Genomic DNA, 25824 nt, shown 5'->3' on the forward strand with positions numbered 1-25824 from the left:
ACGTTTCACGATTGGCCAACGTCATCCCAACACCGAGAATGCGCACAGATCTGAGCTGAAAGCCTAGTTTGACAAATATATCACATAACTGCTATCGTAGTATCACTTAACGTATACCCCTGAGTCAAGGCTCTGTGAAGCCTCGATATGTCTACATAGCCTAGATATGTCTAACGTGCTTCGTAGGATACCTCACAGGTGTGTAAGTGTGTGTTGGATTAAGTTATTGCTGCCCACTGCTCTATGTGTGTACTTTACACCCCGTTTAACATAACTTAAAGGGGAATTCTGGCGATTTATCGCACAGATTTCCACTCGTCCAGTGCACCTCTGGCGCTCCTGTGGCAACTCTCTGGGAGGCAGGCGCACATCATCTTCAAGCTCAAGAGACACAGATTGGAGTTTGAGTTAACAGACCATCCACAAGAGACACAGACACAGGTTTGAGTTAACAGACCATCCACAAGAGACACAGACACAGGTTTGAGTTTGTGTTAACAGACCATCCACTTTCAAAGGACCATCTTGTACAATTGTAAGCCTACATTGATCTATTATAAGATACTGAATATCCCAGTTTTTAAAACATGTTGATCTAAAAATCTTTAGGGGAACAAAATTCTGCAAATCATTTCGGAACAGGAGCAGACACAGGCACGCATCTGTAATGGTGTGTGTGTGTGTGATTAGGAACAGGAGCAGACACAAGAGCATTTAGACATGTCACATTTATTGCCAGTGGGGTGTGTCACACACACCAGAATCAAGTATGGCACCTTCTACACACACTCAGTTCAAACATTAAACACACACAAACAGTTCAAACAGAGCAACACACCATTACTTACACACATACACTAGGGCTGGGACAACGCGTCGACGTAATCGATGACGTTGATGCAAAAAATACGTCGACGTAAAATATGCGCGTTGATTCATCAAGCATAACGCGTGCAGCCAAATATTTTAACATTTTACACCTTCAGTGTTTCCCATACGTTGACTAATCTGTGGCGGGGAAAATCAAAACCGAAACAAAACAAAATCAAAACCGGCCTTTTTAATAGATCAGATAAAGTCCTTTCATTGAGCTGCACTTTTTACGCACGCAGCCTTTCCTTACCCCGCCCGCTCTCTCTCGTAACGAGCCCACTGCCCCTCCTCTGCATGTGCATTTAACAAAATATTCACGATTGATAGATAGATAGATACTTTATTGATCCCCAGGGGAAATTCAAGATGTTGGAGGATTGTTGTTGCCACATAGAAGCATTGCATAGAACTAGGCTAAATTGCTATTAAATCCGCTTAGCATCGTGACCATGATGCGCAAATTTGTTCAAAACTGCTGCATTAAAGTTACCTCTGCTAAGGTCTTATCACAACATAGTATATTGAGGAGACTAACCTAAGTTAGGTTATACAATCAAGCAGTATCTCAAAGCTAACGTTAGAATACTGTTTGGATGTCGAGTTTAGCATGCTTACTTACAGCTGCTTGTCAATTTCGTTACTCATGCAGGGCTCATTTTATTGACTCTGACACTGAATGTTTGCAAAATCCCGATGTGAATGGAAAAGTGTTTTTCAAGACTCAGAAGTGCTTGTCCCAAGGAGAAGTACGAACCGTTATTTGAACTAACTACGTTATGAATTGCATCCACACATCAGCAGCCTTTTAACTGTGTTAATGTTAATTGCAAGGATTCCCTCACAAACGTCTTAAAGTGGCAGGCACTCAATTAGACCTATACACTACTGAACTTTATTGAATGAGTCTGTTCTGTGATCTCTCTAACTCAAACACACACTATTCGTAGCATAGCGTAGATGATTGGCAACACAAACAAGATACACACATGCCCACCCACTTGCTCGCTCACACATACACACACACACACACACACTCACTCACACACTCAAACTCACACACAATCACACACACACACACACTGAAACTCACACACACACACACTCACACACACACACAAACTCACACTCATGGTCAAGTTCAGGGTTCTGAAGTTTTGAACTCAGCTTGGAGTGAGATTTGTTCATGTGTGTGTGTGTGTGTGTGTGTGTGTGATATCAGTGATGAGTTAGAGTTGTACCCAGAGCCCTCGTTGTCTCTGTGGCCCCCTCCCCCCTCCTCTTTCTTCCTTTTCCTCGTGTTGGTCATGCTGTCCACAGGAGTCAGACCCTCTGATTGGGTCAATGCTGCTGATGAGGTCATGTGACTGCAGCTCTGCACCGGGATTGGACAGCGTCTGATGGACAAACTTTCCTGACAAGAACTGCAGAGGACAGAACACAGGAGTGAGATGACTGTGTGTGTGTGTGTGTGTGTGTGTGTGTGTTACCTCAAGAAAGTGGTCAGGTACTCTACAGGGTCTCATGTAGTCCTTGATGTGTGTTACGGCCCCCTAAGTTCCTTAATGTTCCCATTATGGTTTTTGGCACCCCCTACTGGCTGTGAGTGGTAATGGTTCTGTATTACCGCCTATCTCCATTGTGTGCTCCCAACCAGGTGATCCAATTAGCCAGGATGTGGTGCACCTGGCCAGCCTCTTCAAAAGGCCCATTCCAGGCCTGGGGCTGTATTCACAAAGAATTTTAAGGCTAAAAGTAGCTCCTAAGTGGCGAATTTAGGAGCAACTCCTAAAACTCCTCAAAATAATGGGCGTGTCACTCCTAACTTTAGGACTCCTAATTTTTTTCACAAAAAGTAATTCACAAAGCATTTTAGACCTAAAAGTAGCACCTAAGTCTGGGACAGCTTAAAAGAAGTCAAGAGGACTCCTAACTCACTAAGACCTATTCACAAACCCTTTTTGTGGCATTTCACGTCGCGATGTTTTGAAATGCGTATGCGGCAACAGGAGCTTCTAATCGCGAGGGAACAATTTTGCATTGTAGGCATAAAAGGAATGCAATAATGCCACCAACAACAACCAAAACGACTCATTGTCAACATGTAAATTAAATGTAACGTTTCATTGTGAATCAAATTAAAATGTTCTCCTCTTTGCAAACATAGGCATATGGTGACAGATTAATTTAATAATGTTGCAAAGATACTGCATCAATCCGTAGGCCTATGTTTCATTAGGCTACTAGGCTATTTGTTTTGCCTTACTCTTTATTCATTTAGGCTAGGCCTTTTTATTCAGTTATTCATCATCTTCCATCCTTCGCACTACTTGTGTAGCCCACGCATTCTCCGACCTGTCACCTGTCACTCATCATCGTAAGGGAGGTGTTTGGAATCATTCCCGCGTTACAATCATCAGCCAATCAAGGTGGTCACTTCAGTCAAGCTCGTGCATGAGTAATGACGTCATCCATAGCAAATAATTAGCATAGCAAGTAAGAATAAAGAGTAAGGCAAAACAAATAGCCTAGTAGCCTAATGAAACATTGGCCTACGGATTGATGCAGTAGCCTATCTTTGCAACATTATTAAATTAATCTGTCACCATGCCTACGTTTGTAAAGAGGAGAACATTTTAAACGTTACATTTAATTTACATGTTGACAATGAGTAGTTTTGGTTGTTGTTGGTGGTGTTATTGCATCCCCTCTATGCCTACAATGCAAAATTGTTCCCTCGCCATTGAAAGCTCCTGTTGTCCGCATAATGATTTCAAAACATCATGACGTGAAATGCCACAAAAAGGGTTTGTGAATAGGTCTTAGTGAGTTAGGAGTCCTCTCACTTCTTTTAAGCTGTCCCAGACTTAGGTGCTACTTTTAGGTCTAAAAATGCTTTGTGAATTACTTTTAGTGAAAAAAATTAGGAGTCCTAAAGTTAGGAGTGACACGCCCATTATTTTTAGGAGTTGCTCCTAAATTCGCCACTTATGAGCTACTTTTAGCCTTAAAATTCTTTGTGAATACGGCCCCTGCAGAGCATTTTCTGGGTTTTTCTGGCTGGTTCTTCGCTGGACTCCAGGTTTTCCATGCTGTTGAGCGTTTTTGGTGGTTTTTTAAAGCCCGCTTTTTGCCTTTTTGTGAACTGTTCAATAAAACCCCTATTCCAGTCTTAACCCTGCTGTGCTCTCCCATTTATGCAGCGGTTTTCCTCTGGGAAACCGTAACTGTGTGTGTGTGACACACAAAGTCAGGTAGACTACAGGGTCTCATGTAATCTTTGATATGTGTGTGTGTGTGTGTTACCTCAGTAAAGTGGTCAGGTAGACTGCAGGGTCTCATGTAGTCCTTGATGTGTGTGTGTGTGTGTGTGTGTGTGTGTGTGTGTGTTTACCTTAATAATGTGGTCAGGTATACTGCAGGGTGGTCTCATGAAGTCCTTGATGTGTGTGTAGTGGCGGTTGATGAAACAGTAGCAGCCGATGCTCAAAGCCACCAGCACGGAGAAAGCAGCAGCCAGAGACACCGCCAGGTACAGCTCCTTCTCCCGCTCTACACACACACACACATGCACACGCATGCGCGCGCGCACACACACACACACACACACACACGTGCACACGCATGCACAGGAAGAGGTGGGGAGAGAGTTACTTTTTACATTTGTTTGTTTGTTTGACTTTTCTGTGTGTGTGTGTGTGCATTTGGGAGTGTGCATTTGTGAGTGTGTGCGTGTGTGTGTGTGTGTGTGCATTTGTGAGTGTGCGTGTGTACAGTGCTGTTGCCACACCAGTCATTATTACAGTACATGAAAATGCACTGTACTGTTCTTCCTAGGCTTCTTCTTCTTCTTCTTCTTCTTCTAACGCAATTAATGCAGCTTCAACCGCTTAACGTAGAAACTTCATTCAAACTTTGTCACGTAGATCTTACTTAGGACTGTAACTCATCTTTGTAACTTTTATACTTTTTAAACTATTAATTAAAAACTACTCAAAATTTCCCCATAGACTTAACATGGGCTGATGACATCACAATAGAGCCGTTAAGCAATTAGAATCCTATGGCAGGTGTTCGGGCCACCTGGATCAACTGCCAGTCTCAGGCTTTAAGCATACAAACTGGCCCTATTAAGACTACACATCCTGTTCAACTGCTTCCTCTGCCAAAAAACTGTTTCAAAATAAAAGTCCTCACTACAATATTTCACTGTTAAACAATTTAACCCTTTAAACTACTGAACTTTTTAACTGTTCAGCCATTGTAACTGTTACTTGTCATCAACTATGACTATGACTATGACTATAACATGGTTAGCATAGTTAACATGGTAGTTAGCATAGTTAACATAACTACTAAAAATGATTAGCTAGGTTAGCTAGGTCACATGGTTAGCATACTTAACATTTTAACATTGTTCACATGCTAGTTAGCATAGTAACTTGGTTAGCATTATTATCTTTGTAAACATATTTGCAAACATTAGAGCCATTCCAACTGTCAGTTATCGTCAACTATCTACCTAAATAATTTAACCATTTAAAGTATCCACCTATTTAACTGTTCAGTCATTCCAACTATATTAAACCTCATCTACTTAGCAACCAATATAGTTTGTTTTTACTCTGTATGATATTTTACATCATATTTTTGCATTTTCATGCACTGTATTTCCTTCAGGAAGTAGTTATTATTATTATTATTATTTATTTGTTATTATTTATTATGCGTTTCCTAACAACCATCAAGACCCTCAACCTATAAAAACACGATAGACTGCTGAGCTCCGTTAACTCATGATGCACCCAATGACAGGTCATGTGACAGGTCAGTAGGGATGGGCATCGTTAAGAAATTATTGATATCGATGCCATTGTCAAGTCTGCTTATTGATGCGATTCCCATATTGATTCCTGTATCATTTGCTGAACACTTATAGGATGGCTTTTAGAGTTGTTGGCTTTGAATGTCTAATTTAAAGTGGTTTTAGAGAATGAATACCAAGTGTGCAATATCAATAAAGAAAAAAAATTCTAAAAAAGTAAACATTTCTAAAACAAAGCTTTGTATTGGAATCGTTAGTGGAATCGTTAACGTGTGGATGTGTATGATTCCGATGGATCGGAACGTTTGGAATCGGTTCCTAACCGATACCTGGAACCGATTCCCAAGCCTACAGGTCAGAACTGCAGACAGGCCATTTTATGGAGTGAGATAGCTGTCAAAATATTTGTGTCCATAGATTTGATACACGTGCGTATTTGTCTGTAGTTGTGCATAAAATAAATATTTGTGAATTCTCGAATGAGTCCAGTCGTGCATAAAATATATTGTGTTTATTTTTTGGCCTTTTATGCCTTTAATTTACAGGACAGTAGAGAATGACAAGAAAGTGAGTGGGAGAGAGAGTCGGGGTGGGATCCAGAAAGGACCACGGGGCAGGAATCGAACCCGGGTCGCCGGCGTCCGGTGCAGGTGCCCCAGCCAGTTGCGCCTTGGCTGGGGCCTATTGTGTGTATTTTATCCATCAGAATAAGGATGAAAAAAAAAATATGAATTCAAAAATTACAAGTACTTTACAGTTGGCTTTCTTTGGTATGAGTACGACTTCGCACAAGTGACTCAACTGTCAAAATACGTCATCGCCGCATTCACAGGCATTACTTGTTGAGAAAAGAAACATAGATTGAGATCAAGACTGCGCATGCGCTGAGACTAATCCGGCGGGGGCAGTGTCATTACTGCGGGTTAGGCACCGCAGCTTGTAGTTGACATGTCGCCGCTAACGTGTGTGATAGCTACAGTGGGAATCGCTTTCAAATGGCCACTTCAGTCGCGCATTACGAGGCGTGAAGCTGCGTGAAGCTTTAATACCACTTTCAGCCACTGTGCGTCGCTCTGCCACTGTACATCGCTCTGCCTGCCGTCCCTTCTGAAAAAGCTCGATTTACCTAGATTTAGGCTACTTGGGTATGGCTTAAGGCTTGACTACACGGTGGTAACGGAAATCGAAATTTGCTGTCTACATTACTGTCAGTGTTGGGTTAACGCAACTACGCAAATCAAAACAGTGGTGTGAAAATTGAGCCAGTAGAGAATTAACTGTAATCTGTAGCCTTGGGTAGGCTTCTGCGACGTTTTTAACAGGCTACGCTATAGAGGCTTAGACAACTATGACCCACGTTTTGGTTTGGTAAATTAATTTGCCCTACTTCTTGACTGCAATGTAATCAATTGACTGCTTGACATGTCATTTTTATTTTTCTGTACAATAAACAAATACATCTGCTTTATGCCGCAGAATTACATTCATATTTGGAACTTGCATAGTCCAATGCATCGTTACACTACGTTAGTGTTTCCCAAAACCATAGTAGCAACAAACGTTCGCAACCACTATCGTAAAGTTGTGTAGTCCACTGACGCCAGTTATTTGTTTGCAAATTAATAATTATAAATATATTTAGGTTTCTAATTGATATTTACACTTCTAACCACCATACATCCATATATATTAAAATGCCCAAGGCAGAAAATACATAAATTAAAAGTCAATTTGCAGCCATGTGCACGTAAGTAAAAGTCACACACCTGCAGATAATAATAAGGTGGTGCACACTTTTTGACGAGGTCAGCTGAGAATATGTAGCCTTTGATTTTTTCTGGAGGGGGGTCCTTGTTAGTTTAAACAAACCAAGCCAAGAAGGCTGATTCTGATTTTGATAATATGATCTGCACAAAAGATAAACTTAGGTAAACAACGATGTCAATATTGTTGTCAAAATCTTAACCCAGATTCGAACTCTTGGACAGGGGACTGATAACTGCTGTGCAACGGCGGCTGTCATCTGCCGGCCTTAACGCAGTGCGCCACAGAAGTATGTGCAGGTGCCCGTTCACGTGCTACTAAACGTCATTAACCACCTTAGTCCAAACTACTGAAGTTTGGAAACTGTCATGGTCCAAACTTACAGTACTATGTAAGTACGACAGTTTTGGTAAACAGTCGTAACTTACATGTTGGTTAGTTAAACGATGCATCCTGTTAGTAAAAAGCTAACCTCCATAGTTGTACGGGAAACGCACCCCAGATCAGCTTGTAGGCCATTAGCAATCTGTTTATTTTATTTTATGAAGCCTACACAGTAGATCACACGCCACATTCTCACTTTCAATAGACAGATGCAATAGCCATTGGTCAAGTATTAAGTATAAAGCAATTAAGATAGTACCCTATACAAAAAAGTACTTCATACTATCATAAAAATTAAATTAAAGCGAATAGCATTTTGCAAACTTCGCTTGCAAAACACTGGATTAAATATCGTGGCACAGGAGAAAACTTGTACATCCATTGGCCCGTGGGGGGAGATCACATGCCAGTTGCCTCCCTTCAGTGCTATGACTTCGTTCGGCTGTGAGCTTGTTTAAGCCAAAAAAAAATGCGTCTTTGTTCATGGGTTTGGCCTCACAGCAGAGGCTTAGACAACTATGACCCACGTTTGGTTTCGAATTTGCCCTACTTATTGACTGCAATGTAGTCAATTGACTGCTTGACAGGTTATTTTTTATTTTCTGTACAATAAACAAATACATCTGCTTTATGCATGAAATTACGCACTTGGCCAGCCTATAGAACGGGCACATTTTGGAGAGAATAGAGAATGCGCCGCAAAGAATCTGTAGGCTATTTGTGGCTGGTTACCAGCAAACAATGTTTAATGCATTAACTCCAGACGTCAAACATTTTCTAAACAATACAAACAGAAAGGATGCAGCAGGCAGCAAATGAAGAAGAGTCATTTCCAGTGGAAGAACAAAATGCTGAATGAAGCCCAAAGATATGAAGAAGATATGAAGGCATATCTGGCAAGTTGTTATTTTTATAAAGCGTGAGCATGCCACACTATCCACAGCTGTGGTAGCGGCGGGGGGGGGGGCTGCCGCTACCACAGCTGAATGCAGGCTTGCCCAAAATTCTGTGCAGGCACACAGAATGCAGGCTTGCCCAAAAAAAGGCCTGTGGTTTGCGCAGCCTACAGTAAGTAGGTCTTAGTGAGTTAGGAGTCCTCTAGACTTCTTTTCAGCTGTCTCAGAGGTGGAAAGTTGCGTTCGTTGGGGGCAGGGCCGGATTAACAATTCATAGACCCTTGGGAACAAATGTCTGATGGCCCCCCCTGCCCCCCAGCCAACGTGAATCGGGCGGTCAGTTAATAGGCCTATCGAGAAGATTTGTATTGCCATTTAAGGCACGAGCGCATCTGTGAGGCCAAGCCTCACCAAGTAGCCCGTTTGTTTACAACTAACATTACATTTAATTAAACTGCTTATAGGCTATGCCGAAATAGTTTCAACATTTTGAATATCAGTGTCAGGTGAATTAGGAAATGCCTTATGGCTGAAAGCTGCTTGGGATCCCCCCTGTCAAGCAATAACCATACAAAAAGTTAAAAACAGATGACATGATGCGCGTCACTGACATAATGCGCAAATAATATAGCCTAGATATTCCAATATATTCGAATACATGTGTTTATTTTAGAGGGGATATTCGAACGTCATTTTTGAGCAATTTTGACAGCCCTAGTCCACTGTAGGCTCAATGCGTCTATTAACACCTTCCACCTAACCCCGGTGAGTGGGGGTCGCTATAATGCGTGTGAAATAGCACCATTGAGTAGCCTATCTTGAAATAGCCTTAAAATTCTTCCGGTGTTGTGTGCCTTCTGGTTTCTCCACCTACTGGTTTCCTTGCACGTGCATGCGCTGCAGCAGTTGTCAGACATTCACAAACAAGTTGTTTTAGGCGGTTTGAAGTCGCTTTTCATACGCCATGAGCGCTCGGCTACATTACAGCCACTCGGACAAAAGACATGTAAAAAAATATATGTTTTGAAAACTAGCAGTAAACTGGATTCGATCCCGCGAAAAGCAACACCGCAGCGTGACTCTCTCCATCCTGATTCCCTACTCTTTGAGCCAACTAATATGTTACGCGAATCAATTAACTATTGTAGGCTACCATTAATTAATAACGTAGGCAACACCCAGGTAACATGTTGTCCAGGCTATCTGAAACAAGGGGTTGCCTCTGATCTACAACAACTGGTTACCTTGGGCTGCTACAGTCGTCAGTGCACTGTGCACAGTAGGCCTATGCTACTCTTTGTGGTTGATCAACTAAAAATAAAAGATGTATTTGGTGATGACGTTATTGTAGGCCTAGTAGACCTAAATTCTGAGAAATTAAATGGTACGAGAAACGATCTACATAGCGCACCAGACCGCGATGTTTTCAAGGGTTGAATGAAGGGAGTTTGCAAAAATTAGTGTATTTTTCAAGTCAATAAACATTTTTAATTTTCAAATGTCTTTGTCAGGGAACATCTGACTTTTTTAAAAACCATAGGCCTGGTAGTCGCTCAAACAAGGAGTTATAAGATAAAGGCAATACCATTTGTGTCACCTAATGCAGTTCAGTGAATTAGCAAGATACCATCAGCGCATGAAGCTGTCTGCGTGTTGTAGGCTAGATTTGCGTGAGTTCTTTCTATCTGCTTTACTTTTGTGAGTTGCGACCACCTAGGCTATGTTATAGACGTTCTATGAGGTACCAGTGTTTAGCTGTGTCACAAAACAATAAGCTTTGTCAGACTACTTTTAAAATGATATTCAGGGCTATATACATTTTAAACATTCGGGCTGAAGACCCGACAAAGCCTTGCGTTAATTCTTCAGGTGGGAAGTGTCAGGAATTTTCATACGAGAGACGCTCTCATTGGTGGTTAGTATATGAAGTAGGGAATTGACAGCAACATATCCAATCACATTATGAGAGATGCTGAATTTAACATAAACTGCGATGTTTGATTTTAAATTAATGTAAATTTAGCCGGGACTGTAAGCTGGCACACGTGGGTGCTCGATGTTTTCAGTGGGTGCCCGAGAGACGGAGCACCCACGGTATCGGCGCCTATGACAAGCGTATCTCGCGGTTGCATCCATTACAAACAAACATGCAATGTGAACGTCTGGGATTGGGGAGAGCACTAAATGCTCTTCTGAATAAGCACGAAGTCAAGCCTTTAAATGAAAAACACTCTTTAATAATCAAAGAAATAAACGCTAATGAAGTAAACTTGTGACCATCAAAAATAGTTTATCGCCTGTAACTCCGTGATAACAGGACGTAACAGGAAGGCATTTGGCTGAGCAACGGAGGTTCATATGCTCTATATTTTGTCCAAATGATGTCTATCATCGTTGCACTCGGAGAAAACCAGAATGTTTAATTTGTCCTGCATTTCTTCTACGGCTGCAAACGGGATTCACTCGCCGTTAACTAAATATTTCTTTATTAGGGCAGGGCAGGCATATTATTAAATTATGTCTAAACCAGTCTGCTAAAGTCTGTAGTGAAGTCTGTGTAGGGTTTTCCAGCTCCATTTCTTTTTACGAGACACCCTGCTCACTTGAGACCTCTGCCGGTTGTTGCAGCGTCGTTGCAGCGTCACTGGAAAAATACAAATTAAAGTCGCGTGATCCCGCGCGGACTGCGAGGGAAGCTGGCCAAGTCGAAGCACTGCCCACTGTACCTGTGGAGTTGAACTAATAGTCTTTTTTTCCCTTCGTTTTTTGGCTTACGATGTCGGGAAGAACCTGTTGTGTGTTCGGCTGTTACAACAGCAGTGGGAAAATACAGATATGGAACAAAAATATATAAGTTCACCCGCCGTTATTACACAGCCTGCCCCTGTGTAACACCATACATAAGCACTACACAGATTCCCAGGGCGAGCCGAAGACCAAGCTGTTCGTCAGAAGTGGATTGTGAACATCAACCGAAAGGATTTTGTTCCGAACAAACATATCACGGTAAGTTTTGTTTAACAGTATTAATCTTAAATCTTGCCAGTTGCCACAATGACTAGCATGTTGTTGTCTAGTCTTGCATGGCGAACCATCAGCTAACTTTAACGCTATCTATGTTGGTGTGTTAAGACATGGCACCAAATATTTGACGTAGAAGCAAAACTGTAAAGTAAGTGTGTGCTAGGAACTTCGGTAGTCGCCAGAATAATTATCTCCATCAACTAAATGGCACTATTGAAAAATTATTCGCTTTAACTAACGTTAGGGCAGCCATGGTGGCCATCAAATCAACATGATTTGGCATTACAAACAGAAAACGTATGATGGAGTTCGGGGGCAAGCGACACTATGCTAGTTACAAGATTGCTTTCCTTCTTTGGTAACGTTAACCATGAAAACATCAGTCATATGGAAAGCGTTTTCCTCCGATTCAGTATTGTAATAAACAGTTTTTGGGTAGCACTCACATTAAAAACTCACTTGGATATTTGATGTAGATGTTGTGCAAAATGTTGCATGATTGTTTTTGGGTTAAATTTGCTGTAGTTATAATCTACATGTAAGTCAATGTCCTTTTCTCTATATTTGTATTTTATCAGGGGTCAATGTCATCTGGAAGAGCACCTCCCAAAAGAAGATGTCTTCAGCCCTTACAAGAGGACACATCATGTGCTTGGAACTTGTGCACAATATGTATTTACATGTGTGTGTGTGTGTGTGTGTGTGTGTAGGTAACTAATTGTGTGTGTGTGTGTGTGTGTGTGTGTGTGTGTGTGTGTGTGTGTGTGTGCGCATGTGCATGTACATGTGTGTGTGTGCGTGCGTGTATGTGCACACTAACCTGAGTGTGGGATAAGCCGGCACACAGGATCGCTGGGTGAGCCGTATGGTTTGCTGTAGAGCAGGTAGTGCACCTGTACACAGTACCGCTCTCCAACAGGTAACGGCTCCACTCGCACCGCTGACCCACAGCCCTCACAGAACACCTGTTAAACACACACACACACACAATTAGTTACATACACACATACACACACACACACACACACACACACACAATTAGTTAAACAAATTGGACTGGTGCTGTACATTAACAATAGATGGTGCAATCCCGGACATGTAACAGTGAAGGAGACTGTATGCTGTAAGGATGTGGAGTTACTAGTGGTTAGTCTCCGTCCGTACTACATGCCGAGGGAGTTCTCGCACGCAATTGCTGTCTGTGTTTACATTCCACCCCGAGCTCTTCCAGATACAGCGTGTGACGTCATCCACTCCACAATCGCAAGGCTTCAAACCCAACACACTGACGCCTTTTTTGTGATCTCTGGCGACTTCAATCACATAACACTGGATTCCACACTCACACATTTTTACCAGTATGTTGACTGCCCTACAAGGAAAAACAGGACAATAGACCTCATGTATGCAAACGTGAGGGATGCATACAGTGCAAACCCCCTCCCCCCACTGGGAAAGTCAGACCACAACCTCATTCATCTCCAGCCAATGTACAAGCCCAAAGTACAGAGGCTACCAGTTCCCACACGCACCTTCAGGAAGTGGACACCCGAAGTGGATGAGGCTCTGAGAGACTGCTTCGAGTGTACTGACTGGAGTGTATTACAGAATGGAGAGGACTTGGAGGAGGTCACACAGTGCACAACTGACTACCTGAACTTCTGCATGGACATTGTTGTTCCCACCAGAACTGTACGCTGCTTTCCCAACAACAAGCCTTGGATAACCAGCAATGTCAAGACCCTTCTTAACAGGAAAAAGATGGCGTTCAGAGAGGGGGTCATGGCAGAGCTGAGGCGCGTGCAAGGGGAACTCAAATTCAAGCTGAAGGAAGCTAAGGAGGATTACAGAAAGAAGGTGGAACAGAAGCTGCAGGAAAACAACTTGAAGGAGACATGGGACTGCATGAAGGTTATCACTGGCCTGAAGAAGAACAGCAGCTCTGTGGAGGGGGACCTGGACAGGGCGAACCAGTTGAACCACTTCTACAACAGGTTTGACTGCCCTGCTCCAGCTCCAATGGCGGTGGTCTGTCCACCATCCCCCAGTCCCCACCCTCACACCCCCTCAATACCAGCAACACTCACCTCCATCATCACAGGCTATCATTGCCCCCACCATCACTGGATTTTGCACCCCTCCCCCACATGGCTTATCACGAACAATGAGGTGACAACGACCGCAGTCAACAGCCATCAGACACACAGATCCCAGATGCACCCCCCCCCCCCCCCCTCCCCTCCCCTTACACCCCTCACCATTACAAAAGATCAAGTGACAGTCCAACTTAAGAAATTGCGCAGCAATAAAGCAGCTGGGCCTGATAGACTGTGCCCAAGGCTACTCAAGGCCTGTGCTGCTGAACTGGGGGAGCCACTGAAGCACATCTTCAATTTGAGCCTACGCCTTGGACAAGTTCCAACACTGTGGAAGACATCATGTCTCACCCCTGTCCCTAAGAAGCCACACCCTAGTGAGCTTAATGACTACAGACCTGTCGCTCTTACATCACATGTGATGAAGACAATGGAGCGACTGGTCTTAGGTATGCTCAGACCCCAGGTACGCCATGCACTAGACCCGTTACAGTTTGCATACCAGGAGAAAGTGGGCGTGGACGATGCCATCACTTATCTTCTACACAGGACACATTCCCACCTGGACAAGGGGAAAAGTGCTGTGAGAATCATGTTCTTTGATTTCTCAAGTGCTTTTAACACCATCCAGCCCCTCAGATTGGGAGACAAGCTCTTGCAGATGGGTGTGGACACTCACCTGGTAACCTGGATTACAGATTACCTGACCGAGCGACCACAGTTCGTCAGACAGAAGAACTGTCTCTCTGACACTGTGATCTGCAGCACCGGAGCGCCACAGAGAACTGTGCTCTCTCCAGTCCTGTTCACCTGTTTTCTGATGATACTGCAATTGTGGGGTGTATCAGGAACGGGCAGGAGGAGGAGTACAGGAGCCTGGTGGAGGACTTTGTGCAATGGTGCAAACTCAATCATCTTCAACTTAACACTTCAAAGACCAAGGAGATGGTGGTGGATTTCCGCAGGTCTAAGCCCACTCTGAAACCAGTCCACATTGATGGGGTCAATGTGGAGGTGGTTAGCACCTACAAGTATCTGGGTCTCCACCTGGACAATAAACTGGACTGGTCAGCCAACACTGACGCACTCTACAAGAAAGGGCAGAGCAGGCTGTACTTCCTGAGGAGGCTGCGGTCCTTCAATGTGTGCAGTAAGCTCCTCAGGATGTTCTACCAGTCTGTTGTTGCCAGCGTCCTCTTCTATGCAGTAGTATGCTGGGGTGGAAGCACAAGGAAGAAGGATGTGGGGCGAATTGACAGGCTGGTTAGGAAAGCTGGCTCTGTAGTGGGAGCTGAACTGGAGTGCTTCACTATCTGACAAAAGGACCCTGAACAAACTGATCAACATCTTGGACAATAAGTGTCACCCACTCCACAGCACTATTGTTAAGCAGAAGAGCCTGATCAGCTGGAGACTTCGTTCACTGCCTTGCACAACAGACAGACTGAGGAGGTCATTTGTCCCCAGGGCCATTGAACTGTTCAATGCCTCACTTAAGGGAAGAGGAGAGATAGACTTCTCTGCATAGTCTGTCTGCCTCTTCACCCCCTCCATGTTTGGTACTGTCTGTCCACTAGCCACTTGTACCACTGTCTTTATGCCTCACTGTTTGCGTGCTATATTAGCACATCAGCACATATGCATAACCCCCCCCCCCTCCTCCATGCCACAGCCGAACTGTGGCCACACTTATACATTTTCTTAAATAGTTAAATATATAGATATATAGACTTTACTTTATTTTATTTCTGCATTGTTGCACTTACTCATTTGCACCATCACCATGACCACTATCACCATTGCACTACCACCATGACACTCATTTACACAGAGCACCTTACCATACCTTACTATGCACAGAGAATCACAGGCTCAGTCCCTGCCTCAGTCATTGCAAGCGCCTCTGATTTATTAATCACCACTATGTGGATACTGTTTTTAGAATTGATTTAGATTAAGTGTTAGTTAGTATAATTTGTATTTTAGTATATTTAGCATATTCTTTATCTTCTACTGTCCTTACTGCTTAGTTGTGTTTTTATATTATATACTTTAATTACTCTTTCTGCTGTTAAAGAATGTGTTTGTGTTGTATGCATGCTGCTGAGACCTTGAATTTCCCCTGGGGATCAATAAAGTATCCATCTATACACACACACTTAGTTACATACACACAAAACACACACAATTACTTACATACACACACACACACACACTGTGATATCATGAGAGGCTACACGGCTCTCAGCGGGACAGTTCAGCAGTGCAACGACACAATGTTATAATACCACGAAGGTTTTTAATAAAGTTCTTAGGAATTAACAAAAAGGTATGCCAAGTTCAAAAGGGTAACTAAGGATAAGGTTGATCTTTCAACCGTCAAAACTTGAACAATGTCTCTTCAAACGTGAAATCATAGTCCCATTCCCTCAGGTAAACATCTTCTTGGAAACCGGTCTTCAGCCTTACTTTAGTCAGTGCCGCAGCCCGTGGCCAATCCGGCGGTAAGTAATCCAGTCTTCAGGTAAGTATTCCGGTCTTCAAGTACTTCACGTGGAAAGTGCCACTTCGACCGTCTGTCACTCCTCTGAGAGCACAACTTGGAGTTTGTCTCCCAAACCCCACTCTGATACCAACTGTGTCTCTGAGCCTTAAAAAGCCCTTCAGCTCATCAGGCCCTGATCGGTCTCAGGTGTGTTGGGATCTCGTGTGTTGAGGGGTGGAGTTTCCAACTCCACCAGCAGATGGAGCCAAAGCTGTCCGTGACTGCAGCCATCTCAGGGGAATGTAGCGCCCCTCCAGGACGCAGCCTCTCGTGACATCACAACACGTAAATATAAATGTACACACACAGTGTCATGACCATTTGGCTAAAAGTAGAGCTCACATAGGGGAGACCACACTGAATGTTTAAAAAATATGCTGGTTTATTAATGAACGTAATGTTTAAAAAATATGCTGGTTTATTATTTTAAAAATATGCTGGTTTATTAAAGATGCCTTATGCAGGTCTGGTTATTCCTTCGCTGTTTCTGGGTTTTCGCCTTATTTGGGCTTGCATTTTTCACGACACAGCTCCCCCTGCAGCTTCGGTAGGAAGTGACTGCTACGCTAAACCCCCACTAGCTAGCGAGCTAGCCATCAAGAAACCAGGCTGAACACATACAGGACTCGCAATAAAACGGTCGAGCAAACACATTGTTCAAGAGACTATGAAATCACATTACAAAAACGAAGTTCACCCAAGGGTAGGCTACTTACGATTTCAACAGCAACAAAGCCAAGTCGGAGTCCGTTTTGCAGTCTTCTTAGAAACTACAATCTGACTACATTTTCGAGGCGCGTTTGGATACTTCTGGATGTGTTCGGTCCGCGACCAGAAAGTTGCATATTCGTTTTTTCCATGGAGAAGCACTAGGGGGAGACGAAGCACCCACCAAACGACCCAAAAAGTGTTGTAGAACCATCAGAACGACTCTCAACCTGCATAATTAAGGTCATTTTTGCTAAAATTGTTGCATAGGGCTTCTTTAACGAACGTAATGTTTAAAGAATATTCTGGTTTATTGACAAACATAATTTTTAAAGAATATCCTGGTTTATTGACGAACGTAATTTTTAAAGAATACTGGTTTATCAACGTTCCTACTGGTCGGGGATCTATCCGGCAACCCTTTGGTTGGCCTACTTGTTCGAGGGGTTCGAGCTTGTACCCGAAGGGTTGCCGGTTCGATCCCTGACCCAGTAGGAAAAATGTGGGGGGGGGGGATGGTTGAGCACTACTCTCCCATGCCCCCATCCACGGCTGAAGTGCCCTTGAGCAAGGCACCTAACGGTCGCTAACGATATGTCTGTGTCTATGACATTATCTTCATATCATTTAACGGTGGCTAATCAGGGGGTCAGGATTTGAAGGGTTAGCTTCAGCCACTTAGCATGGCATTTGGCCGCCGACATTTTTGAAAAGATGGCGTTACATGGTTGCAACTTCCGGCACCAGTTTTTACATGCTGATTGGTAGATGACAGCTCATGCACGAAGTTTAGTGTTGGGCACGAGCCGCCCCTCAGCGTCCATGTTGGTTTGCATTTCTGGAAGACGACAAATGAAACAACTAACTACTTGGATTAAGCTACTGATACTTGACTTAATGCCTACGTGGTTAGGCTGTATTTTACCGGACTTTGCGTTAAATAAAAGAAAAAAGTAAATGTTGTATCAGGCTATTATTTGCCTTATGTGTGGGTTGACAAGGTATCTGGCTATGACCATACTGTAGCGTCGGTGGATGTTCATGTTTAACGTTGAATGAGTGTCTCCCAGAATGCAGTGCGAGTGAATGCTAGAATGTGTAATGTCGGTTATAATAGTTGTAGTTACGTTTACCATGTTGTGTATTTGTTAGCGTGTTAGTCTCTTTGGTTGTACCTCATGTGCTTATCCCCGTGTTGATGTGTGTGGTAAACCCTTATTGTGTGTTGCATGTGCGGCTGAGACTACCCCTGTGTTGCCCTATCCTAGTATGTCTGAGTGTGTCTGAAACTGCCTGTTCCAATAAATGGCTGTCCTGGCCAAAGGTGATTCTGAGTCTGAGGGTGAGATCGCTACAATACATTTTAGCAGATGCATAGCAATGACCTATATCCAATTATTAGCCTACTCATTGTGTTGTGTATGAAAACTATTTTAAAACGCACAGGCTGTAGTTCCTACCTGTAGTCCATGACAACGCAACATCTGGATCATGTAATATGCCTCCCCAAGTGATTTAAAACGAAACAAATGTCAATGACTTATTTAGTTTGCTTTCTTGCAACATTAACATGATTAGGCTATGCATTTGATTTAAATGGCCAGGCTGCCAGTCGAGGCAAAAGCCAAATATCCAACAACAGTTGCAGACTCTTGAAATGCCTGCTCGAACCACAATACCCGAGGGATGTGCGCCTCTATCGGTAAGTTTAACTTGGCTTCATTTCGTCTGCCCGCAAATGTAGCCTAGGTTAAACAAGCTAAAAATTCACACTGGGTGCAGCAAAAATCCCAGCTATCCACAAGTTTCTTACATCCCATGTCTGAGAAATATACAGGCGCGAGTAGACACAATATAATGAAATAAACACCTAAATGTGTAAATCGGACTTTTTTTGTTGTAGTAGTGTGATAGAATACATGCTAAGGTAATTTGCTAGCTCGAAATTGACCAGTGCATGAAAAATCGATGCTTTCACCTGCTGTGTCTCGCCTTAATTATAGTCATTTTCGTTGGATAGCCTATTGCGTAATAGGCCTACAACCTGTCCAAATATAGCATTTAGGAATCATTATTTGTGTAGCCTAAAGTGACTCAATATTGACTCGCATTGTTTATTATCACATATGAACATCACATTAAATAACCCAGGACTTCAGAGACAGGGCAAACTTCTACCACCATTCCCAAAATGTTATCCCAACCAATGAAAAACATTTGCGCTTATAACGAGGTGAAGCGCATTCCCGAACCACTTCTTTTCCTCTGAGGGAATGTCCAATCTTCATCAACGGCATACCGTTGTACCTTACGTTGTCTCCGTCTGTAACGTGGAATCTAATAGGCTAATTCTAGCTGGTGCTGGAAACGAACACCCATGAAACGGCATTTTCGTAAAGATGGCCGCGGTCAATTTCAATCTTTTTTGTGTGTGTGTTACCTTCATATCCTCTCCCTCCCTGCCGTAGAGCACTTTGTAGCTCAGGTGTGTGTGTGTGTGTGTGTTACCTTCATGTCCTCTCCCTCCCTGCCGTAGAGCACTTTGTAGCTCAGGTGTGTGTGTGTGTATGTGTGTGTGTGTGTATGTGTGTTACCTTCATGTCCTCTCCCTCCCTGCTGTAGAGCACTCTGTAGCTCAGATGTCCCTCATGCTCGTACTGAAGGCTCTGGTCACGATCCATCTGGACACTCAGGTAACCAGGAGACGCCATGGCAACCACCTCAGGAGAGCAGGAACCAGCTACGGGAGGTTGGAGAGATGGAGAGAGAGAAAGGGAGAGAGGGAGAGAGAGGGAGAGAGAGATACAAAGGGAAAGAGTTAACCCCACCCTGCAGAAAATTCCAGACTGCGACTGCCTGATGACCTGAATGACTTTTACTGCCAAAAGAAGCTACAGTGAGAAGCTAAAAAATAGCCTCTCAGCCAATGACCCTGCAACAGGTCACATATTACACCCTGCTCACCCTGCAGAAAATTCCAGACTGGTTGAGGGACGACCTGAATAACTTCTACTGCAGGTTTGAAAAGCACCCATTATCACACCTCTCACGCACAAAAGGTTTCCCCTCAACACCCGACCCTGCACTAACAATCAGCGAGAAGGATGTGTGCCGGCTCTTTCAGAAGCAGAAGATCAAGAAAGCTCCAGGACTAGGGCTCCAGCTATCGATTCTTTTTGTAATCGATTAATCTAGCACTTTATCGATCGATTAATTGGATATTTTTTTTTTGCATTTTTAAACAACCAAAACAAATAATGCATAGCGAAAATGATGTGGCTGTAAAATGATCAAACAATTGGCACAGAGGTATTTATTCTAACTCCAACATTTGGCTCCAAAACTAAGCCCATTTACTGCAATTTACCCATTTAGTGTTTATAAGTGCCATTGCCAACAATTAAATAATGTTCAAAATGCTCTCTGTAAAATTGCAGCCTCTTGTGCATGACTGAGCTGGGTGAACAAAGTTGTATGTTGTAAAGTGCTCGGAGGGAGAACAAGAGGGAAAGCAATTTAATTTATTAATATGCACAACAAGTTTCATGCTGTAATCTAGACTTCATCAAAGTAAATATCTGTTTTATGTAGATTTCTACACCTACACCAAAAAAGTTCAATTTAAACACTTTTATTTTAAACTTAACCTTCCTCTGATTTTAATCACCTCAGTTATCAATCAAAGTAAACAGGGAAAATAAATAGCAACACAATCATGAAAAACACATAAATAAATAAATGTGCACATAAGTCTGAATGAAAAGCAGCACTGGTTGAAGCCTGGAAATATTGTAAACAAAGTAGCTTAATTTGCTAGTTTATCATAGTCTACTGGTTAGATTGTTCAGTTTCCCCACGTGTTTAAGTTTCAAATGAATACGTTATCTCCTTGGAACGGGCCCCTTTGAGTCTTGGAAAATACCTTTCCATTTGCATCGGGATTGAGATGATTAGAACTTAGCAGTCAATTTGAATGCAACAGTTTTGAACAAATTCGTGCAGCGTGCTAATGATGCTAACCGGATTTAATAGCAATTTAGCCAGTCGTCTTGCACGATTGTGAATGTTTGGATTACATGTGCATGCTGAGGAGGGATGCGCCTGTTGAGAGGGAGACAGAGAGAGAGAGAGAGAGAGAGAGAGTGCACGGGGCAAGGACTCATTAAGAGTCTGTGTTGAGGTAGGCATACTTCTACCGTGATCGTGGGATTGGTCATGGATATTCACACGGCTGTTGTTGCCTGCGCCACTTGGCCTCCGGCCTCGTGGCTACGGCCGAACAACACCCGTGGGAATATCCATGACCAACCCCACTCTCACTCGTGCTATATTGCTTAATTCTATCGAACGCATTTTTATTGCGTAATCAGTAGGATTACCAAAAACATGTAACGTAATCTGATTACTTTAGGATTACTTTTAGATTACTTCAATAAATATGCCCATCAAGTAAAAGACACCACCACAGAATTGATGAAAGAATTCTTATTCTATTTTTCTCTGCTCTTCTCCAAACATGCACAACTCCGCTTAACCTTTATAAGGGCACACCTGGACAAAGAATTCAGCTTTCGCTGGATTTTTTTTGACCCAGGGACATGGCCTGAGATTGGCATAAAAAAGGGAAGCATTAAAACCCAAATGACACCATGTCCATTTCAATTGTGGGGGTGAGAAATGTATTATTTTGGGATGACCTGGTGACTTTCTCAAAGTAAACGGTAACACTAAAACAAGAGGCTACATTAAGATTAGGAGGAAAAGATCAGGCAGTGTGCCGAGAGACCTGCCCCAATAGTATGTAAATTAGTAAGTAAGTATATCTTTTGATCCCGTGAGGGACATTTGGTCTCAGCATTTATCCCAATCCGTGAATTAGTGAAGTCGAACCGGCATGCCCAAACGCCGAAGCCCTAACCAGTAGGCCATGGCTGCCCCAAAAGGTAGCATTTGAACATTAAATCACACAATGATCCAAAACATACAGCCAAACAAGGCAAGAAATGGTTAACAGAGAACAATATTGTAACGTCGGTGTCGTTTGGACAGAGTGCTAGCCTCTCAGAATGCAATGTGTGTGAATGCTGGTTTGTGTAATGTCGGTTTTAGTGAGTGTATTTGCGTTTACCTTGTCATGTATGTGTTAGCTTGTGTAGTCTTTCTTTAGGTTGCACCTCATGTGTTTTACCCGGTGTATTGTATGTGACTACCCTGTTTGTGTATCGTGCTTGTTTTATTGACTTCCCTTATGTTTCTTATGTAATAGTGTCTCGGTATTTGTCCGAGTCCCTGCTCTCGTTTTCAGCTAATAAACCTTTTGATTGGACAACTGTGTGTGTCGCTATCAAATCGTTACAATATCAACATTTTAGAGCGGACCTCAATCCGTCAAAAAAGTGAGCACAAGGCCAAAGTGATGACAAATAATCGTTCCTGCCTCGAAACCCAGATTGCTGCTAAAAAGGTGCAGTCTACAATCATTGTGGAGACATGAAGAGGCTTAGTGGGTATTATATGAACCATTTTGAGAGCTGTGGTGGTAAACGAAGATGTTTCCAGTGATTGTTTAAAAAGGGTATGAATAATTTTGAACACGCAATTTTTAATAAAAATGTTAAAAAAGATAAAAACACTTTTTTTTATTCCATATTTGTACCACATTGTCTTGCAACCTTTTGGCATGTGCAAGTGTCATTTTAATTACCAAACACATTGGTCAAGAGAAAATCAATATTTGCCAGGGGTATGAATAATTTTGTTCTTAACTATATCTTAAAAAAGTTTAAAAAGTGAACATCTGAATGAACTGCTTGTCAAATTAATAGGCTATCCTAAAAAAGTTGCATTATTTGCATGATAAAATATAATGAGGTAATCCCCAACAATGTAACTGTAATCTGATTACACATTTTTTTTATTGTAATCTGGTCTGATTATAGTTATTTGATTTTTTTAATCTGATTACGTAATCCAGATTACATGTAATCCGTTAATACCCAACCCTGCTACGTAGATAGATAGATTGATAGGATACTTTATTGATCCTTTATTGATTGTTTCAGCGACGCTTGGTGAAACAGCATGGAGTGGATGTTTTTGGTTCAGATGTTTGTTCTCTTCCTTTTTGAGTATGTAATGATCCCAAAACTTTACTTGAAAACTTTAGACATTCTCTGCCATTTATGGACATCTTGACTCCGCCATCGTGCCAACTAAATTCAGAATGTATTACGCGCTAGTGGTGTGCTTTCTGAACAACGGTCCGTGTGGAACAATCAGATCCCTGCGCGTATAGTGCGCGTCATAGGAATTTAACGAGGCTTCGAGGCAGAGTTTTTGCCTCGAGTAATTTGTGAATAAAGTGAAGTGCCCTCCTACTTCAAATGCTCCACTATCATCCTAGTCCCCAAAAAAACCTCCATCACAAGATTAAATGACCACAGGCCCGTCGCCCTGACGTCTGTGGACATGAAATCTTTTGAAAGGCCGGTGTTGAGCCATCTGAAGGACATAACAGGACCCCTGCTGGACCCCCTGCAGTTTGCTCTGCAGTTTGCCTACAGGGCAATCATATTCGAAGTTCGTTTGTTTATTAATATTAAAATTCGAATATATTCGAATATGTATTAATAATATTTTAACCATTAAATGTCTTCAACCGATATTGGTATCAAACTTCAAAGTTCTATTTGTTCTGTCCACCAGAGGGCAGTGTATCAGTCAATGTCAATAGACTACGTGCACAAAAGGCTGAGTATTTATGCGTGTGTCAAAATTGTTATTATTGAGCATAGGGCTGGGCAATAAAACGATAGCGATATGTATCGCACATGTAATCGATATCAATAAAAATATGTTCGATAGAACATTCATAATTAAAAGCAACACACACCCCCTGCCTTATGTTGTCCATAAATAAAATAGGCTAAATATATCTTGCATTGTAGTATGTCAAACTCTACCAGAGTAGGCGGTAGAAGTAGGCCTAACGTTACCTCAACACAGACTCTCCTTGCCCCGTGCAAACTACAGGTTTGAATATTAAGAGATCCCTAAAATTCGTTCGAATATCTTTCATTTTTAAAATAATCGAATTATATTCGAATAACGAAGTTCAGAGTCAAAGCCCTACCCCACAGGGGTGTGTCCTCTCCCCGCTGCTCTTCTCCCTCTACACTAATGACCGCATCTCAAAGAGCCCAACTGTAAAACTCCTGAAGTTTGCAGATGACACATCCGTCATTGGTTTGATCCAGGATGGTGATGAGTCTGCTTACATGCAGGAGGTGGAACAGCTGATCCAATGATGCAGTCAGAACCATAGATATAATAAAGGCTAGATGTCTCGTCCGCACTGCTGGCCAATGGAGGTCGACTTCCGCACCTCACGGCCATCTTGCCACAGTCAGCTCGCTCACTCATAACATTGTGTTTCAATGGTGCATACTTTTTAAATAGCCTTAACTTGCTCAATTTTCTACCGATTTTCAAACGGTTTAGTGTAAACGTCAGATGTAGTTATGACATTGCATACTTATGAACTGATCATGGGGACTTACTGTGAACACATCCCACTTCCTGCTTGCTCTGTTGCCATGGAGATGAGACGTTGTGTCGTTGGGTGCGCACTTGCAGCGTTGCTCCGTAGAGTTGCGTTGCCATGGCGCTGAAGTCACACTGCTTCTCCGGCGTGTTCACACAACCCGGCAGGTCACGCCACACTCCATCCTCTCTGCCGCTGCACACACACACACACAAACACACACACACAATATACTCAGTAGAGTTCGGGTAAATACGTTGCGTTTGTGTAGCAACGGGCATTTTAGCGGAACGCAGTGATTACTAATGAGAATGTAGTTAGCGTCCAGAAGAGATATGAAAACAAATGGACGGTGATATGAGCAAATGTGAGATGTACAACAAGGCAACATAGTGTTACTTCAATTAAATAAAGAGCATTAAATGCTGTAGATTGGCTTCTGTTCTGTGGGATGTAGCATTGAGTAAACATGAGTTTGCCTACTGATGTTACGAAGCTGTAACTTACTACTGCCCGTGCAAACAGTCGTATTAAGTTGTTTTCCACCCACTGGGTAAAACAGACATAGTTTAGACATAGGAGATCTTTTCTATGTTGGCCAGCATTTGTGATTATATGTTGAACCTGTCAGTATAAGTATACTCTTTTGATCCCATGAGCGAACCCCAACCCTCCGGTTACAAGTCTGAAGCGCTAACCAGTAGGCCACGGCTGCCCCACAAGTAGTGAAAAAACGAGGTCTATTTGATCTATTTGAGGCCATGCCTACACCATTGGCTTCATAGAGGTCTATTTAACGTAAGTCATGTCTACCCCATTGGATTTCTATAGAGGTCTATTTAACGTAAGTTCTGTCTACCCCATTGGCTTTCTATGGAGGTCTATTTAACGTTAGTCATGTCTACCCCATTGGCTTTCTATAGAGGTCTATCTAAGTTTCTATATGTACAGTAGCCGCTGATACCACTATTCCCGCAACTCTTTGCAGTTTTACGACACAATCCCGGACTCAGTGGCTTTTGAGAGATGTATATGTCATATACATCTGATGTAGATGTCATATGCTGCTGTATATGACGAGTGACCATGGAGTGTGTGTGAGTGTGAGTGCGAGTGTATGTGTGTGTGTACATCTGGTGCTGTACAGTGTAAGTGGTGTGTGTGTGTGT

At 42.7% G+C, this 25824-nt stretch overlaps 1 protein-coding gene across 1 annotated transcript in view; it reads right to left on the minus strand.

Annotated features, from left to right (window-relative positions):
* Positions 1–1652: 1652 nt before the first annotated feature.
* The window catches only part of LOC125292016, a 33133-nt gene continuing 8961 nt past the window's right edge, over positions 1653–25824 (minus strand). The window contains exons 3-7 of the mRNA XM_048239085.1: positions 24672–24850; positions 19707–19852; positions 12584–12728; positions 4265–4422; positions 1653–2294 (exon numbers count right to left, since the gene is read on the minus strand). Coding sequence (XP_048095042.1) covers positions 2100–2294; positions 4265–4422; positions 12584–12728; positions 19707–19852; positions 24672–24850 — 823 coding nt within the window. The 3' untranslated portion in view covers positions 1653–2099. The remainder of the gene's footprint in view (positions 2295–4264; positions 4423–12583; positions 12729–19706; positions 19853–24671; positions 24851–25824) is intronic.

The sequence above is a fragment of the Alosa alosa genome, chromosome 3 (genome assembly GCF_017589495.1).
Source record: "Alosa alosa isolate M-15738 ecotype Scorff River chromosome 3, AALO_Geno_1.1, whole genome shotgun sequence".
Classification (NCBI taxonomy): Eukaryota; Metazoa; Chordata; class Actinopteri; order Clupeiformes; family Clupeidae; genus Alosa; species Alosa alosa.